This window comes from Neophocaena asiaeorientalis, unplaced genomic scaffold (genome assembly GCF_003031525.2).
Source record: "Neophocaena asiaeorientalis asiaeorientalis breed wild unplaced genomic scaffold, Neophocaena_asiaeorientalis_V1.1 scaffold302, whole genome shotgun sequence".
NCBI lineage: Eukaryota > Metazoa > Chordata > Mammalia > Artiodactyla > Phocoenidae > Neophocaena > Neophocaena asiaeorientalis.
Window position 1 is genome coordinate 852,757 of NW_020174038.1, and position 19,771 is coordinate 872,527.

At 42.3% G+C, this 19,771-nt stretch overlaps 1 protein-coding gene across 3 annotated transcripts in view; it reads right to left on the bottom strand.

Annotated features, from left to right (window-relative positions):
• Positions 1-1,572: 1,572 nt before the first annotated feature.
• SNX5 (sorting nexin 5) overlaps positions 1,573-19,771 on the bottom strand; it is a 23,986-nt gene continuing 5,787 nt past the window's right edge. For all 3 annotated transcript variants that reach the window (XM_024753705.1, XM_024753706.1, XM_024753704.1), the window contains 12 exons: positions 15,304-15,408; positions 14,080-14,190; positions 12,525-12,646; positions 11,345-11,468; positions 10,576-10,671; positions 9,216-9,321; positions 9,058-9,133; positions 7,753-7,792; positions 7,577-7,663; positions 6,187-6,346; positions 3,600-3,685; positions 1,573-2,352 (listed from right to left, as the gene is read on the bottom strand). In XM_024753705.1, coding sequence (XP_024609473.1) covers positions 2,305-2,352; positions 3,600-3,685; positions 6,187-6,346; positions 7,577-7,663; positions 7,753-7,792; positions 9,058-9,133; positions 9,216-9,321; positions 10,576-10,671; positions 11,345-11,468; positions 12,525-12,646; positions 14,080-14,190; positions 15,304-15,408 — 1,161 coding nt within the window. In that variant the 3' untranslated portion in view covers positions 1,573-2,304. The remainder of the gene's footprint in view (positions 2,353-3,599; positions 3,686-6,186; positions 6,347-7,576; positions 7,664-7,752; positions 7,793-9,057; positions 9,134-9,215; positions 9,322-10,575; positions 10,672-11,344; positions 11,469-12,524; positions 12,647-14,079; positions 14,191-15,303; positions 15,409-19,771) is intronic.

Consider the following 19,771-nt stretch of genomic DNA (forward strand, 5'->3'; position numbering starts at 1 on the left):
CCCTCTGTCCCACAAGCTGAGGGCACGTGTGGGGTCTGGGTGACTCTGCCCCTACAGGTGGAAGCTGACGGTGCAAGGTGACTTCCAAATGGAAACCACATCTTACAGCTGGGTCTAGGCATCACCTCAGATGAACCTCGAAGGCAGCACCTGACATGCGCTGTATGTGGTACAGAAGGGTCACTAGCTACCAGGTCTCTCAGAGCAATCCTCAACCCTACGGCACACTCACTGAAGCTTTCAGAACACCCCAACAAGTCTCCCACACATCACTCAGAAGTGGCCCCAATTCACCCATGGGCTTGAGGAAAAGCATTTTAGAATGCTCTGTGCCCACCTGTGCCCCTGGAAGGTGCCTGGGCAGCTGTAAGTTTCCCACTTGGCTCTCCTCCTGCTGAGGCTGCACAAGGTAGCCCCTCCCTTGGGTCTGCACCCTCCGCCGCCCCCCAGGCGGCACACAGATGTCAGCACCCAGTCCCACACCGAGCCTTGCCTTCCTGCATCAGGGCGTTGGCTCCCTCTTAGCCAGGTCGCCTGGCTCCTCAGGAAGAGCCCAGGTTTGCAGAGGCAGCAATGGCTCCACTGGCCGACGCAGGCAGGGAAGGAGGACTAGAAACACCCTCACCCGCCCAGAACCCCGTGCAGTTTCACGAATGACCAGCAGGTCCATAAAGACTTTAGTGCAGAAGGTAAACACAAACACTCTGAGATCACTCGTATAAAATTAACTTGAGGGGCACCTAGTTTAAAGCACTGCTGCACCTTACAGATGTGTCTGGTTCAGAAGGGTGCCCCCTTAGCCACCAAGCAGGGCCAGGACTTGGACCCCAGCGTCCCAACCACCTGTTTCACATCCAGCAACAGACCTAGTCCAAAGTGGCCCCCAGTCAAGGGCTGAGGCAAGGCGAGCCATAGCCAGAACTCCTGGGACCAGCTGTAACCCAGTCACACTAGGCAGAGTCGCACACCCCAACACCACATGACGCCTGTGTTACTGTGGGGGATCCGGGGGTGACAGGTGTGCGGGAACCGAGATGTGGTTAGGAACCCAGACTGGAGCACAGCTTGTTTAAATGCACTCGCTTCCGGCACCACACCTCCCTCCCAAACGCTTTACGTGAAGGGAGCAGGAATTACTGTGTCTAGGCTCGTTTAGTAAATTTCAGTCACTGTAACTGGATGGGAGGGCAAGATTTCAGCATCAGTTTAACATCAGAAAAAGTCACCTATGGTGTCCAAAACCAGAGTTTTACAACCCTCACACCAGTTACAGCTGATTAAAACACAGGCTAAAAGAAGTGGGTAAACTTTTTACATAGTCTCCAAGTCTCTTACGAATAATTACAAAAGATAGACATAAACCTGGCAGGCACCACCTTAAGGCTCAGTCACACCGATGATGGGACAGATATACCCTTAAAAACAGGTCTGTAGTCTTCTAAACTGTTAAGATTAGAACAGAGGCTGGGACAACGCTTGGCAGATACCAAAGCCCTCACCACCCCCAAGGCTTAGCTGCAAGTGCAGTCTCAGGGCGCACCTGGCCTTGTTTCCCACAAAAACACTCCATAGTAGAGCATGGATTATTTTATTGTACACTTTATAAAAAGTCCAAACACACATACCGGCCCCCCCCATTAGGTAGGGGGTTCACATCTTTCTTAATGTAGATCTGGCCACCTTTTAAATTAGGCCTTATTACTTATACCCTTAAGATGCTTCTCTTCCCTCAAATATTTATCTCCCAACTACAAAAATGGAGTTGCAAAGGGTGTATATAAAGATATGAGATTTTTCTTGCTCTTGTTATAGTACAAACAACTCAAGGTGATTAAAGAACCAGGAGAGTAAGAAAGGGGGAAATTACCTAATGAAGAGATGGAATGTCCCTTACCTGTAACAAGCTGCTGACTCATCTGTTGTAATTGGCACCTACCCTAAAGTAACCGGTTTGTAGGGGCATGGGCACAGGGAACAGCGAGGCAGTGTATGCCAGACCACTGCTTACAAAGACTCCAGAAGGCGCAAGATTCCCGCACCCTTTCTTAATTACGAAAGACAAATTAGAGGAGAACCCAGTACTTAGATTCTACCCGCTCTGAGGTATTAAATGCATAAAGATTAGTTATGTCGAAGTAGCATGCAATAGAAATATTTTTGAACCAACATGGTTAAGTGTTAAGATCTTTAGAAATCAAAATATTTATTCACATAATTTTAAACTAAAGCCAAAGGTAATAAATCTTCCGTGGTAATGATCTGAGTGCAAGTGATGCGGGCTTTCTTCACATTCACGTCCTTCGTTCAGTTCTTGAACAAGTCGATGCAGCTCTGCAGGAGGGAGACGTTGTTCTAGAAGACAGACGTCGGGGCACTGGTGAGGCATGGACCTCAGACCCACCGACTTCACTTGTCACAAGACATCTGGCCGGGTACTTGTTTTTCATTCAATGACCCCTGAACCACAATTCCCCTCATCCCAATTTCACGTTGGGGATTTCCTCACCCTCAGAAGGGCTGGTCAGCACTTCAGCACCTCCACCCCACACCCCAGGTTTGCTCCCACTGCAATCATGCCAATCCCACTCATGTGACTTAACCTAAATGTGGTATTTGAAAGCCTTGGAAATACTGGATAAAAAGTTGTTAAAAAGTAGTTATGGGTGAGATTATAAATGAGATTACAAATGATAAATATTCACATAGGACTTGGCAGGAAATACTGTACAAAGTACTCACTTTAAAGGAATTCAAAAAACCTAGAATACTCAGAACACTATCATAAATGACCCATAAATGATACTTTAAAACTCCAATTTAAAAGGTCATATATACAGCAGGACTTAAAGAGGCAAGTGAGTAAGCATCTCTGTTGTGGTCAAAATAAAGGAATTCAAAATACATACAAACGTTCAGTCTTCCTGCTTTAACCAGCACAGATGGCCAGTGACAGTGACCTGACTGCCCTGGCTCAGACAGCACCCTGAGGCTCAGTATCTGCTGTACCCAGGAACCACCCAAAGAGCCCAGAAACCCTGAGTGAACGAGCCTGGGCACAAAACAAAAACAAAAACAAAACTTCCCTAAGAGCTCCCCAGTAGGATTCTCATATGCTCTAGCACTGAGAACCACTGTTCTCCATCTTTCCTGGGCTAAATTACGCTACAGACATTATGAGGAAGTTTTCCTCCTTTTTAAACCAAAAGGGAATTAATATCAGAAGACACTTAGCAAATTAGAAAATTATTAAAAAAAAAATCTTCCATGAAAACTCCAGATAACGAAGAGCTTATAAATGCTATGATGGACGCTCACAAATTACTGGAAAAACTCCTTCAGGGTGTGGCCCGCAAGGACATCAAGAGAGAAGCTGGGTAACCGCCACCAAGAATGCTCTTCTCAAAAAGCAGTATTTCATCAAGACATACGGAGTTTTGGTTTGCAGTGGAAAAAATACTCTGACAAGTGGCTCCCACCCACACCTCAGGGGATTAAACCACAAAGCAAATGCCATCTGCTTGATGACACTGGAATAGTGAATTGGTAAATAACTTGAAAAAGACCCCCCAAAGTTGACTTAGTTTGAAGACAACACTTACCCTGGCATGCTTTATTTCCAGTTCAGACATTTCAATCAGATTCTTCCTAAATGCTGCCACTCTCTTTCGTTTGAAATTGATTAGCTCTACAAAGCAAAGTTTACCAAGAAAAACAGAACAATCTTCATCTTTAACTTCCAAATACCATTTTTACAAATAAAATGATCTCCAAAGCTTTGGTACCCTACACCACATTTTCTCACATTTTTGTTATCTCTGCCATTGGAACACACCCCCAGTCACCAAGAATGGCCCCTGAACACCTGGAGGTTTCTGAGTTGAGCTGCCTTGCCCTTTCCCTCTAGGAACCAGTGCTTGTGGAGGGTGGGCTAGGGAGGTAGTGGGCCACACATACTTGCACCAATGACCTTTTTTATGGATCATTTTTAAACTCTGAAAACTGCTTTTTTGTGGCTATTTCTACAGAACATGCCACCTTTGTGTCTATATCCATCATGAAAATTCAGGATCACTGTCCTATCAGACTCCCTCTGATTCCTTCCACACACTTATGAACTCAGGCTCTACCCTGCAGCTCTCACCATCATTCCTGTAATCAAAATCCTCCCTTAGCTTAAGCTGGTGCTCAGAGTCCTGTATCGTGTCTACACAGCACCATCCAACAGAAATGTAATACAAGCAGCCACATTAAAAAATAAAAACTCAAAAAATGTATAGTGATGTTAACAATAGTAACTCGGATACATCAGGCTGGTTTTGTCAGATGTCAAAATAAGCTCTTCTCCTTCCCTCCAGGACCAGAACTCCAGACTGACCCATCTGTCTCCCAGGACACCTGCCCACTGCCCTGTGCTTCTGCAAGAGTTCCCATCAATTCAGCCACAACCTTAGAACCTCAACCTAAGACAAACAGGCTAGGAGCCATTTATCTCATTATTCTACAGAGTACTGCACTTTTAAATAGTGTACACCCAGGCTTACATTTTGAATAAGGAGGATAAGATCAAACAACAAAGGGACAAACCTTGGGCAATAGAGACAAGCCTAATCTGGCACCATTGTAAAGCTTTGTGGCTTCTCTTTAAAAAAATTCTCAAAGCCACTAAACTCTGGCCTATATAATAACCTAAGATTTCAACTCAGTAGTTTTGAAGTGTTCTTTTTCCTTATAAATTTAAATTAGCTGTTTTTTTTAAAAAAGCTAGAATTTTTATTTAAACTACAGTGCAGCGAGAAAGAGGTTCCTGTGAAAGAATACAAAGGGCAGCCATGGGAGCATGTCTGCAGGCCATTTGCAAAGACTGTACAGAGAAGCCCTGTCCCTCAGTGAGGGCACCGGAGTCCTGAACAGAGAGAAGCCAAGACAAAGGAGCAGAGCTCTTCCAGATACACCGGGACTGCAACGCCAGAGGAGGGGGAAGTTCTGAGGAAACAGTCTTATAATGAGATACGGATTCCACATGGAAACCTGAGTTTGAAGGGGGAGGGTGTTCTGAGGGTGAATCAAGTGTCCACTCTAATTTACATTCACATTCTGGAAGACACAGTCTTTACTTTTTGCTCTGGCATGTTCCATGGCCCCTAAGAACTTCAGGGCAGGGAGATTCCCACTAAGGAAAAGACTACCTAGAGTACACTCATGTTCAATGGACATGGTACACCATCTCCCAATTTTATTTTATTTTTTTGGCCATGCTGCGTGGCATGCGGGATCTTAGTTCCCTGACCAGGGATTGAACCTGTGCCCCCTGCATTGGAAGCACAGGGTCTTAATCACTGGACCACCAGGGAAGTCCTAAATTATATTTTAAAAGCCCCTTACTCTGGAATGGTAGAAGGCAAGAACCAACCCTGTGGAGATGGAATACAACTGAGTCATTATCACAGACTCATGATCCCTGAAGAGTATATATGTGTATGCACACATCCTGATATTTCCCCACTGTTGGCTGAAAGGTCTAGAAGCAGAGGCACCCCAGAAGAAATGAGCACACGTAGCACTCAATCTGGGCTCCTGGAAGAAATGGCGATTTTCATGGCTGGAGTAGAAAAGGTCTAAGAGTAGCACAAAACATCTAATCCTCAAAAATACGGGGGTGTCATAAGGCTACGCCAGCTTCAAGGGCGCTCTCACTGGCTCAGTCTGGACAGTAGGAACACCAAAATAACTTCATACAGTCATGAATTTTAAAACTTTCTGAAAACAGGAATCCATGGGTCTAATGAAGATGATAAAAAAAATATATGGGAGAGAAGGGAAGGCTTGTGTTAATAAAGGACAGACAGCACCAAGTGCTGACCTGGAGGAGTGGGGGAGAGGACAACTCTGTATTGTATCAAAGGTTACCAAAGTTGGTAACTGTACTGTAGGGATGTAAGAGAAACACAGCGAAGTTTTCAGGGATAAAACGACTAAGAAAGATACAACTTAATCTCAAATGGTTAAAAAAAAAACAACCCAGATATGTTTATAAAATCACACAAGTAGGAGCACATGTACGTGTGCAAGTGACAAGGCAGAGGATGTATGGGTGTTCTCTGTACCATTTGTGCAACTTCTCTCTGTAAGCTTGAGATTATTTCCTAATAAAAAGCAAAAAGTAAATAAAAAGTGGCCCCACTCAACCTTCTTTTGCAGATTCAGAAAGCTGTTCAAATTTCTGGCAGCATTCCTGCTGGTGTGCCTCAGCCAGCTTGACATCTTTGCTTTTTAACCGGGCCTTATCCAACGCCTTGTTTGAATTCTCATAGTCAATGAGGGCTTTAGTGCGTCTGTATAAGAGATCCTGAGAAGAAAATTAACAGATATGATGCATGGTAGTTAAACCAATACCAAAAAACCTCTAGAACAGAACAGGAAGACTATCTGAAGTACTCTAAAAAACAGACAAGTACCTTGGGGCACTGCCTAAAATGTCAGACATCAACCACCTCCTGCACCGCCCCCGCTTTAAATCTCAACATTAGGCTGGTAATAGCAGTGCTTAATGCACTGCTGATGGCCTTTCCAGCATTCTTTATACGGATCAAGAGAAGGAACCAAACAGTGACGACTACAGGATTTTTTTTCTCTAAGAAAACATGTCACAAGACAAGTCACCTAAAATAAAACTAAACTATGGGGGAAAGAATGAATTTCTACTTCCTGATGACATCTTCCCATTAGGTATTTTCCCTACCTAATTTTATGCTGCCAGGTTTAGTATATTTCATATAAAAATAATTTAAACATTTTTCTTCAGGACAGTGTAGACAGTGAAGAATGCACGTTCCATTCCCAAAGGTCATTCTGCTGACCACTTCACCTTGCTTTTGGTTAAGTAATGCTCTATGACTCAAAGGCTGCAGTGACAACTGCAATTCAATAAAAGATCACAACCCCAAAGCCTTTTCTGCCTCAGAAATAGCCCCTTTGGCATGTGTCCGGTTATCTCTGCATCCAACAGCATATAATCTCCCAAGCCATTACCTGTCTACTCGGCACCAGCCCTACTGCCCCTAAGTTCCTAAGCAATGCAAACTAAGGACACAATGTCACAAAAAAGGCACGTCACTGTGAGATGATTTCAATCTAAAACGGAACTGGAGGATACACACCCGCACTCTCAGAATATAACTATACAACTTAAGAACTGAGAGACTGATTTCCCACAAACACCTGATACCCAGACTTACCTCCTGACCAGTGAACACCAGCCAATGAGCTTACTGCTGGGGACCAGCTCCCTCACGCCAACCATCTTACTGCCAAAGACTCTTCCTCTTTGCACTCCTTGCCCCAAAATACATCCCACCCCACACCCTCAATGGACTCTCCTGTGGCTTGCTACAGTGTTTCCCACACTGCATGCAACTCCTCTGCTACTCCTGAAGAAACTCGAGCTTGCCTCAGTCTACTTCTTTATTTAGGCTGACATCACTTACATGAACAATCCTGACAAATTCCCATCTTCTTTCATTTTTAACAAAGAGAATACATCGGTATCATCAGACCTCTTCTGGGAGAACTCCCTCACCTTAGCAGCCTCTATGTTGAGCATGTAGTATCGGAGGAGCTCTGTCAGCTTTAAGTCTTCATCTGAGGAGACTCGACTCTCTACTTTCTGTTAAAAAATCAAAGGCCACCATCATCTAAGCAGAAATCTACAGATTATAAAACACATACCTTGAAGACCAACATAAAAATCCTTACCCTAAGTTTTTCAAATAGCTCAGCCGCCTTCAATAGGTACCTGCAAATATACACGATTTTGGCTTACGGTCTTAAATCATGTATGAAATATGATCTTATCAATGCTCTAAGACATGAATGGGCAAATTCAGGAGTCCTAGTCTGTGGCGCTTTATAATTAACTTATCAAAGCAATGCTTTCATCACAAGTGGCCCAAACTAGCAGAGAAGATGGTTACGAAACCGAGCACATTTCCAGTGCCGCACTCACCAGCATTGGTCTCTCTTGCTGCCCCTCAGCCACCTTGCTGTGCAGAACCTGTGTCCCCAAGTTTTTATCCGCTGTTAAACTTGTGTTAGCCAAGGTCAGGTTCTAAGCCATAAATACGCTACTAGTTTGTCTTGGTTCTGCCATCAGCCTGACTCCCATTTTCAAGTCTGAAATACTAACGCCCCCTAGACCAAGCCTAGGTGTAAGTAGAACACAGTCATTTGACAGTAACAGTGAGGGGTGGTTCCAGGATACAGTGCCCACCCTGCACAGAGACTAAAATCCACAGTTGATCAAGTCCCTTATCTATATGGTGTACTTGCATATAATGCACAAGCACACTCCTGTATATGTTAAATCATCTCTAGATTCCTTATCACGCATAAAATGTAAATACTATGTAAATAGTTGTAAGTACACCATAAATGCTATGCAAATAGTTGCTGATGCACAGCAAATTCAAGTTTTGCTTTTTGGAACTTTCTGGAATTTAAAAACAAGTATTTTCGATCTGCAATTGTTTGAAGCTGTAGATGCAGAACCCACAGACATGGAAGGGGCCAACTATACCATCTCACACCAGAAATAACTAGAATGAAGAAACTGTGAAAAATTAATATAAAAAAATGCTCAAAATCAGACTGGGGTCATTACTTTACCCTTATGGCTACCTTAACCAAATCTCTTCAAGTCAGCCCAGGGCATTACCGAGTAAGGCGCAAGCACCATTTGCCAGAAAACACAAAGCAAACTTCTCTCAAAGACAATTCCAAAATCAAAAGAATCAACAACAGACACATGTAAGTTTGACAGAAATAAAGGCTTTGACAACAACTATCACATTTGGCACAGAAGTGCCCTGAGTCCCCTACAAACGTCTTACAAGTATTTATGTTCAGAGGGTGTATAGTATAAAGTGAGTGCTGGAGACTATGGTCCACCCGAGATGGGCTTGGCTCAAGAGCGGAACTGAACCTGTGTAGTCATTACCCATTTTACCACCCAACAGTTTTCAATTAGGGGATTAGAGAAAATGTTTTCCAACAAAAACTTACTTTTTGATGACCGTGGGCTCTTCTAAAGCCAGGCTATGCAAGCAGGCTGCGGTGTGGATGTAATCGTCTGCTACATCTGCAGGAACAAGGATAGCCCTTTTATGTGAGCAGAGCTGGCACATTAGCAGACTAAGGGGCTAATGGGCAAAAGTATTTACTTTTATGAGCGCTGGTCATCCTGTCAGCCTTTGCACAGGAACCCTTGATCCTATCGTAATAGTTACTGAGGAAATGCTTCTCTTGCTCAAAGAAGTCATCTACTTCCTAAAGGGAAGGAAAAAAAAGGTCTAAGAAGCAAAACTTCTTACAAATATGTATTTTATATTAGAAAAAAACACTAAAAAAACAAGCTTATGCATAAGAAGTTTAACCTCTAAAGACTAGGGAAATAAAAATAATTTTTTTGAAATGCACTTTTTATACCTGGGATTAGGAAAAGTGAAATGCTGGCAGGAAATGTCAACAGAGAGAACCATTTTGAAGAGCCATTTAGCACAGCCCAGTAAAACTCAGCATCCTCTCTAACCTCCAGCAATTCCGCTAGAGCAGTGGTTCCGCCCAGTGGGTGGCTCCCTCGCCTCGGATACCTGCACCTGCCAAACGTGTTTGGTTCCAGACTGGGAGGCAACGCTGGCATCTGGTGGGCACTGACCAGGGATGCCAAACGCCCCTGCAATGCGTGGGGACAGCACACCTTCAGCTGTGCCAGAGACAGCCCCAGAGCTTCCACATTTCTGACAACGCCCTGTCTTTCTCAGCAACTACACCCTGGGCTCCCTACTCAAGCCCTGAAGTGGCAAAGTCAGACACCAGACAGTAACTGTTATGGTAGAAGGGAGGGGCGCTGAGGAGTGAAGAAATAAACCACACCTACAAGGCTAGTGAGAAACTTGTACATTTATTTGATGTTCTAGAACAGCACTGTCCAATAGAAACATGTGAGCTACATGTGCCGCTTAAAACTTTTGTAGTAACCACATTATAAAAAGAAACAGGTAGGGCTTCCCTGGTGGCACAGTGGTTGAGAATCTGCCTGCCAATGCAGGGACCATATTTTATGGTTCTTTCTTCCTATCAAGTCCTTGAAATCCAGCATGTAAACAAAACATAAAATTCAGTTCCTTTATTACACCAGCCAACTGCATCTGTCAAGTGCTCTACTGCCACCTGAGGCCGGGGCTACCGGGGACAGTGCAATTCTGGAGAATAGCATGAAATACTGGTCTTGTAGCTTATTTTTTTAAAAAAATAACTGAGTAACCTCTCCTTACAGAAAAGAAGAAAATGAAGATTTAAGTGTGGAAAGGTTCTTATCCCTTCTCCTGGGAAAGAACAGAGTATTTTTGGAAAATAAGTGAAAATTCAATGAGTAGATAAAAATAACCAAATTTGAAAAAAATTATTTACATTTTTCAGAAGCTAATACCATTTGTTTCACAAATATCTATTCTGAAGAAACAAAAGGTCACCTATTCACACAAAGAGAAGAACTTTCTCAAACAGCTAAAGGCCACTTACCTTAACTCCTGAAAAAAGAACTTCATCAGCACTTTTCACCACACTTTTGAAAAAGCCACCAAACATCTCTTTGGTATTTTTCCGCCTAACACTTAGCTAAGGAGAAATCCAAAACAGTTAACGGTACATATATTTCCCATCAAGTCCTGAACACATTCCAAGTAACTGTTTACTAGTATAAGTATACACTTAAGATACCTCTAATTCCATCGTTAACAACAGATCTAAAATATCAAATAAACAGCTAAATCTAAGCACAGGTTGTAATTCTAAAAGTGTGACTTAGGAGATATTGTCAAAAACTATCTAGGTATCAATATCAAGTCTTAGTGCCTTTAAATTCTTGATAGAATTACTGTGCTGTTATGCTGATTATTCACTGGTTAGAAGACCTGTGAGGAAATGTCTAGGTCAAGGCTTGGCTCATACATATTAAACAGCAAGAAATGTAACGTATTTTTGTAAAAAAGCAAGCATATGTCTCCCTTTCAATGAATAAAACAAATGTGGATCAACTTAAATTTTGAATAATCCCAAGCTTAACTGAGGGGAAAAAGGTCAAAATATTTACATGCAACATTTTATAAAAATGCCTTACACATTGGATCTATTGCCCTGGGGGAGGTAGGCAAGGGGAGGAGCATCTAAGAAAGGTTTCTGCTGTGTTGATAAGAAACTCAACCTTGAATGTCAATTTTTCAGAAAATACATCAAGTATATTCTTTGTACATTTTAACTGGATCATGGAAATGGAATAAAAATGCCTTACATCTTGATCATATTCCAGGAAAATGTGAAAGTTGCGATCTTTACTGAGAACAGGGTGAGAGGAGAGCCGCTGAAGAAAGACTTCATGGGAAGACACAGTCTTCTTGAAGACCGCGAGATACTCACTGGAAGAGAAGCGCACAAGGCCTCAGCTCAGTTGACCACCCAACACTGCTCCCTGGGACCTCACTGCGCTGTTCCTGCAGCCATGCAGAACACCTCAACTGGACCCAAAGCAGCTTGGTATAATGTAGCATCCAACTAGGTAATAAGGCAGTTCTCGTTTTGGAATCTGTGGAACAGCCACCGAAAGGGGAAGCGATATAACCAGAGTTGATAGGGTACATCTGTGAAGCCTAAACCCACGTGTACTTAAGCACAAAACACTGGCTTCTTTATAACCATGAAAACCCTTTAATTTTGCAGCCATGTACACAGCAGTGAGTCTAACAAAGCCTGGAACCATCAGAAACTACGAAGTGGCTTCATCTTAATATACACACTAGAGATGACTCTAAACTTCCCAACAGTAGGAACTTGTCTGTTGTGTTCAGCGCTCTATCCTCAGAGCTGTCCACGGGGTACCAGGCTAATGGGCCTGTGGCAGCATGCTGAAGAGACTCGCTGAGATGGACCCCGAAGAAGGGAGGGAGCCAACGGAAAGAAGTGTAAGGATGGCGTCATAAGAAACTGTATGCAAACCTCCAACTATGATACAGAATAAAGAATCCATTTTTCTTTGAAAGAATTACAACCAGATTAAAAGAGCCATAGCTGTGGCTATTCTTAGAATGCTTCTTTGTAGCAGCACTCACTGCCATCTAGTTTCAACTATACTTCCAGTAAACAACTTCAGGGAAGAAAGTTTTGTAGATTATCACAGCCTGAAGACTTGTTTCTATATAAAGACAAACGTTTAGTTCTTCACTTTATGCCAAACCAACACTCCATGACAAGCATGATCTACAGATAGAACCACCATCTACTCAGCGTCAGCAGTCCCCAGGGAATCAATGTCTAACGTACAAAGACCAGGCCCCTTCACCCACACTCTGCAAAATGTGGTTTGAGAAGACAATAGCCAGGTAACTAACTGAAATTAGCTGTCAGATTCTTGTTTCTGCACACATCACCACTTTTATTCTCAAAGGGTAGAGTCCCCATCAAGAAAATGCACTTACGCTTCCAGCTCTTGCTTCATCTTGGCAAATTCTTCTTTGGTCATAGACCCTTCACCCTCTCCCAGTTTCTGCATCTTCTCTCGAGGGCCGTCGAAGTCAGGCTTTGCAGGCGCGGGCGGAATCTGCAGTCAAGGCGGTAACTCGTGAGGGTTCTTGCCCCCGAGATGTGCAACTCAGTGCCTGTGCACAGGAGGCAGGGAGCCCAGTGGGGCTGCCTGAAAATCAACTTGCACTTTTCTCTTAACCTTATTCCTTTCGGCCATTTAAAAGAAGTGTTCCCTACAATGGGCACTCACTTTGACTGCAATCATTTGTTCGGTTAATCACTGGACAGTTGGTAGGTATGACAGTTTATCCTGCTTCAATTGTCAGTTTAATTTATATATTACAATCAATGCTAAAATGAAGCCAATGAAGTACGATGAAGATAATAATCTCTGGATTTATAAAGGAATTTATTCCAGAGGATAAAAGATTCTAATTTTGTGTGGACATTCTTAAACAAAAGCTTCAGTACTGATTTTGTTTAACTATTTGGCCAGATTCTTCAGCTGGCCTGGCAGGAAAAGCCATGTTTCTCTCTCCTTTTTTTTTTTTTGGAACTTCTTAGATAATTTTATTGGACATCTTTGTGGCATTTTTTTTTTTAAACATCTTTATTGGGGTATAATTGCTTTACAATGGTGTGTTAGTCTCCGCTTTATAACAAAGTGAATCAACCATACACATACATATGTTCCCACATGTCTTCCCTCTTGCGTCTCCCTCCCTCCCACTCTCCCCATCCCACCCTTCCAGGCTGTCACAAAGCACCGAGCTAATATCCCTGTGCCTTGCGGCTGCTTCCCCCCAGCTATCTACCTTACTACGTTTGTTAGTGTGTATATGTCCATGACTCTCTCTCGCCCTGTCAAAACTCACCCTTCCCCCTCCCCATATCCTCAAGTCCGTTTTTCTCTCTCCTTTAAAATCGGCTAAGGGACTTCCCTGGCAGTCCAGCGGTTAAGACTCTGCGCTTTCACTGTCGAGGGCGTGGGTTCAATCCCTGGTTGGGGAACTAAGATCCTGCGAGCTGCACAGTGCAGCCAAAAAATAAAAATAAATAAAATCAGCTAAGTCTCTTCCCAGAGCCACGCATTAACTCTCAAGGGCCAAGCACAAAGACAACTGCCCCCTTTACGCCTTCAGCAGAACACACCTGAGAAACCCAGCACACACTACCACCAGCAGAGATCAATTCCACTTGATGGCTGAAAGGAAATGCCAGAGAAATGCTAAACCCAAAGGTAGACAAGACTTTACACCAAGAAACTGCTTACTCTCTTTTATTGTACAGAATATAAGACTATGCTTCATCTTACAGCTAAAACGCTATTTTCACATACTTTAGATTTTACCAGTAATAGCTAACACATACTCTAGTTGACAAATGAAATCAGACTTTTTTCACAACCTATTATAAAAAAAAGTGGGTAAAAGTCTCTCAAAACAAAATGAACAGCAAGGTAGAAGAAACTGGCTTCAGTAATTATCTGATTACCCAAAATGTACTTACAATAAGCCCAGCGTAGTCTGTAGTTTCAATAAGAGTGTCGTGTAGCCACACAAAGTCTTCATGTTGCCTTGTAACAGAAAACTCTGGGCTCTGAAACGTGGGCAGCGTGGTCTGTAAAGAAAAAAGAAGTGACTGTTAACTACTATTTTCAGATAAAGTGGCTTGGGTTTCATGCAGTGCACTATGGGAAAATTCTGCATAATAGAACATCCAGTTTTTTAATGAGATCCAATAAAGAACAAAGCTAAGATTCAACACGTTCTTTACAGAATTCTAGTCACAAAACTCCACCTTTCAGGCCAACTCAAACAGATATAATCACGTAGGCCTCACGATGCCTGAGTGACAGGTATGTTAACACCACCAAGCCACCAAGGTACACAGAGAAAACCTCGTGGGAGAGGACCTCATAGACAACATATTACCAATATTATGCTGGAGATGGCATAAACCAAGAGCTCTAGCTTCAAACTTCCTGACTCAAATTGTACCTCAGCCATTTACTTCATTTAAACCTGTACCTCAGTTCCTCACCTGTAAGATGGCGATAACAGAATACCATAAGATTGTTAGAAAGAGAAAATTAAGCCCATGTAAACCCTTTACAAAAGTGCCTGGCATAAGACAAGCACTCAATATATTTTAACTAGTATGGAAGGAGAAAGGAGGCTAAAAATGTTCCTGAAAAGATCCCAAGGAATTAAACTTTCTATATTTTTCAGATTGGCATATTGCTTTTGTCAAATTAAAAACCTGGAGAAAAATTAACACAACATTATTAATCAGTTATACTTCAAAGTAAATTTTTTAAAAAATCTGGAAGAAAAAAACCTCTTCTGAATCATAATAGGTGGGGTGACAGCCAAGAACTTAGTAAATATGGGAAAAGCAAGCACTTCCCACGCATGCAAATTACAAACAAAGGTGGAGTTCTGTGGCAGGTGGCTCCAGCTCTGTCGCTCTGCCTGGTTTGCTTCCCCACAGAGCAGAGCACAAGCCACACTAAACACCAGCAAAGCCCACAGCCCCAGGGCTCCACCACAGTAGAAAATGCTGTAAGAAGAGCACTCATCCGATGCTTACTAGGAGCGAGTGGAGGGAGGGGCCTCACTTAGCAGGACTGCCACACTGCACTCAGGTCACTAGGTCTCTTCTCACACCCACTGTGAATAACAAGGCTGCAACCTGGCACTGTTTTTATTACTGAAGTCATTCTTCACTTACCTTGGTGTGCACCGTAAATTTGACTTTATCCCTCTCACTGAGAGCATCAGGTATGTCAATCTGAAGCGAGGGATCAACATTCAGGTCCACTGACACAGATCTCAGCTGAAATACATTTTTTGGCTATTAGTCTCAAGTTCATTTTAGTCCTAAAAAGTATCCTTCCAAAAATGGGGAGCTAGTAATTAAAAAGCAGTCTATACAAGACTTCTATTGTTCTATTTAGAACAAAGTTGAGATAGTATTTGAAACTGTGGGGAAACCTGCTCTTAAATGCATGGGTGGGTCCAGCGAATTCCTGTAATCTAAACAAAGCAGCTACATAATTCTAATATCATGTACATTACATACTTTATGTGTACATGAAAAATACATTTAACCAAATAATTGAAGAACTGTACTAAGAATAAGAAGGCTTCAACTGGATAAAACGAAATCTGGAACTTCTTACATAAATGCCCAAATTACAAGAACATTCAAGAGGCGTTAACAGTCGTACGTATATCTGAAAGTTAGAGGCTGGGAAAACTTGGAAGTACAGAGAACAGTCAGGTGGTATGGGATCTTGCGTGGAGAGATAAAAATCCACTCAAGAGTGGACCTATTGATATTCAGGGACTGTCAAGGAGATGAGAAATCTAGACACAAGAAGTGAATTGTAAAAACCAACAAAGGCCTGAATTATCAGAATTCCACTGCAATTACACATAAGGAAGAAGTGTGAGCACTGCCCTGGAAACAAAAGTAAATGATTTTTGTTAGTTGGAAACTCAGAGGAAAATAATATCCAACTCCAGTTTTGACTGTTTAAAAAGAATTCTTGGAAGAAGTGGACTGTTAGGAAAAAGTGGTTAAAATGGTCTTCCTTAAAAAAAAAAAAGCTTTCCTACTGAATCTAAAATATGATAATTTCTTTCATTCTTAAGACAGACAAGCTGACAGTGGATCTGAAGGCCTGACACAAATAAGAGATTGCAGGGATTAAACATCTCATCCTTCCCCCAGCCCCCAATTGTAAACTAGTGCTAAAGTTGCCAGAACCCTCTAGACTATTAAGGAAAATGCCAAGTGAAGACTGGAGTTAAGAGGATGAGAGAACAGGGAATTCTGAGTATTTCCCTTTAAATTTCCCTTTGAATTCCTTTCTTCAAAATAAAAAGACCAAAGATTGATGAACTTCTGAAAATAGAAAAACTGGTTCTATTAGGTATGAAAAGATTAAACATATTCTCTAAGAACACATGGATTACTTCTCTCTCCTTTGTAGTATCTCAGAAACTGTCAGTACTTCCCTTTTTCCTTCAGCACTGTGACCAAGAAAAAAATTTTAATTGCAAAAACCAGAGTGAGCCCTTAGAACAATGGCTTTCCTCTAAGAACTAAGGCTCACGTTCTTGCCACCCGAACTTGATTTTTAACATCAAGTATTTTAAGATCACAATATACTTAACAGTTCCTTACATGTCAACCTAAATACATCTTCCAAGTGAACTCGTGATGACTCCTATGAAATATTTGCTTGTTTGGCTTAATTTTCACATGTCCATTTATGAAATCTCTGCAAAGAAAGATAAAGCTTCAAGGTCAGGGATACTTCATTTTATCACAGCTGTGACTCTCTGACATATTTCTGATAAAAGCTTCCTTCCTTCTGATAATTTACCACTGGGCAAATGCAGCATTCAAAAAGACCTCAAAATATACACTAAATTTGACTGCAGAGAATACTGGCCACCCCACTGATCTCATGTTTGTACGCGTCAAGAGTCAGTACACGAATAAAGTGGGTCAGGTTACTGGTGGAAAGATGGGGCTGGCCCAGGGACCGTGTCTAAGGTGCATTTCCCTGAGTTCAGCAACAACAGCCATGTTTCCTGAGATTCCATTTCCTAACAAGGTCACAAATCCTGGTTTCCAGCAGTCTCTCAATTTCTGAACATACTGTCAATTCCATTTTAGCTCACTCCCAGCCCAGTGAGCCTGTGAGCACCACAAGGACTGCCTTGGGAATTAGGGTTAGAAGACCCAAGGGGAATGTAATCTAGTAAACCGGGCTCATTGAAGCACCAGTCAAAGCAGCAATGGACTTCACCAGCGAACATCAGATGTCACCTCTTTCCCACACCTCCAACCATACAGAAGTAACTGCCCAGGTTATTCACTGTGTTACTATCTTCTTGTCAGCAAAGATATTTTGTTTTTTAGTCTAAGAGTGTGATGAGAACACAAAATAACAAAAACCACTAGAGGTTTGGAAAGACTGTGCACTATATAACAAGATGCCAAGCACCCAGCTTCTCCAGCAGTAATCACTTTTGCCTAAATATACCACCCTAGGAAGGGACTCAACAATCCCACCACCTGACATGATAAACACTCCCACCCCACCACGAAAACAAAACAATTCAAAAAAAAAGAAACCCACAACAGATAACACGAAAAAGTCTGCATTTGGGCCTCAAAGAATTGTCTGAAAAAGGATGGTGGCAAAATTCTGAGTATGCAGACCATCACCAACTCAAATGATCCCTATTCACGAGTCAAAGGAACTTTCTTGTATTGCAGCAAGATAACCCTCCAGATAATGAAGCCCATAAATCACCAAGGAGTAAAAAGTTGTGAAATGTTTAAAGCTTCTAAGTCAGCACTGTCTCCTCACTCCGGAAGCATCAACTGTGATTAAAAGCTCAGCATTCCTTTTTCTGCTTGGTCAACAGAACCAACACTCCATAGCCCCATGGCACAGTACTTGCTAAATAATCAACAGGGTGGAGGGTACAGCGAGTGGGTGACACGCCTCCATACACTTTCGCCCACTCACCATCTCTGCCCCCTAGCCTTAGCCCTGTTGGCCAACACTGTCTGACCTGGGCCACAGGTGTCAAAATGACTGGGACAGCTGTTTAAAGCAGCAGGGAGAGGCACGCAGGAGAGGCAGGCTTCAGAACAGAGTCTAACCTTAGGCACGTTAACTTTCCCTTTCCCATTCCCTTAGGTCACTAGTGAGAATCAAATTTAAAACACATTTACTCTCCAATGTGCAATGTTGTTTTAAAACAGACTTTCTTTTGTAGATTTCCACAGAAACCACTACATCACATACTCCAAGTTTTAGATGGAGTTTCAGTCCCCAATATACTTCCTTATCAGACTAATCCTTACAGTAATGATTAAAGTGATCTTTGTGAGAAGAAAAGGGGGTAAACAAGCATCGCTTCATTTAGAAAACAAAATTTTAACTGTTTTAAGAAATCTGAAGGCTTGGTAAGAGAGCTGAAAAGGAGAAAAACTAAATCAATCCCTGTGCATTCCCTCACTTGTTCATCAACCTCCCAGCTGGGGCACCTGACACTGGCCACAGGACAGATCTGCAAAGCTCTGAGCTGCTAAAGACCACTTTTTGTCCAGATCTCACTTATGACTCACTTTGGTACACAACTTTAACGCCATTGCAAAGCCTCCTCTTCAAAAGGTTAAGTGGCACACAGATGGCAAAGAGCACCTCTGTGGCTGGACGACACAGAAAGCCAGATTCAGAAATTCAGAACCCACAGAAGAAGATACATAAAGTATAAAAAATGTTATGGCAGCTGCAGACTCCAGTTTACATTACTGCCATATAGCCAAATGACAAACACAATGAGGAGAAATCATCTCCACAGTCACTCTGATCTGCTAGAATGGCGTCTAGTTGAATAGCCACTTAAGTCTAACCAGTTTTGTATACATGCAAGAAATTGAATATGCCAGCCCCTATATTTCCATCTTAATTTGAATGTTGCAAGGAAACTACTGCAGATAGAAGAAAAGCCTGCATGTATACACTGAAATGACTTTCCATTTTCCAGTACCGAAGCAGAAATGTACTTAACCAGCACATGCTACATCAGTGTGCCTCTCCTTCAAACTGTTTCTCTCCTAAGGATTCTGCTTTGCTTTCCCTTCACCCAATGGCTAAGGTACTAAAGACCCCTACCAGGGAGAGGGCCAATATGACAAATAATCTTTGAATGGTCTGTAAACAGCATGGAGCCAGAACAGGCAAGAAACAACCAGGCCATATTTCAGCTAGACAGGTACGGATACCTTGCCTAATCCAATACTCACTAGTGAGGAAATAAAGCCAAAAATGCTCTGCGGCAGACACACTGGATTTGCAGTAATTTCTGAAAACTGACTCACATGATACATACTTATGAAACATATATTACTTTGTTACTGTTTCAGCTCACAGGAAGGAAGTGCTCTGTAAGAAATTCTAATACTGTATCTTTCTCCGAACCCCTTTTTATGGCTCAAATACTGTAATGGTACTGAATTATTTCTCACTACCTTCTCCCACCCTGAAGGTAACCAAAACTTGCCTGTGTTCTATCCCACTTATCCCTGAGGCACTGGTGCATGAAAAACAATTGAACTGACTGTGTGCAATACATGAGCTGCTTTTACAGGTATATGTGCTCACCTT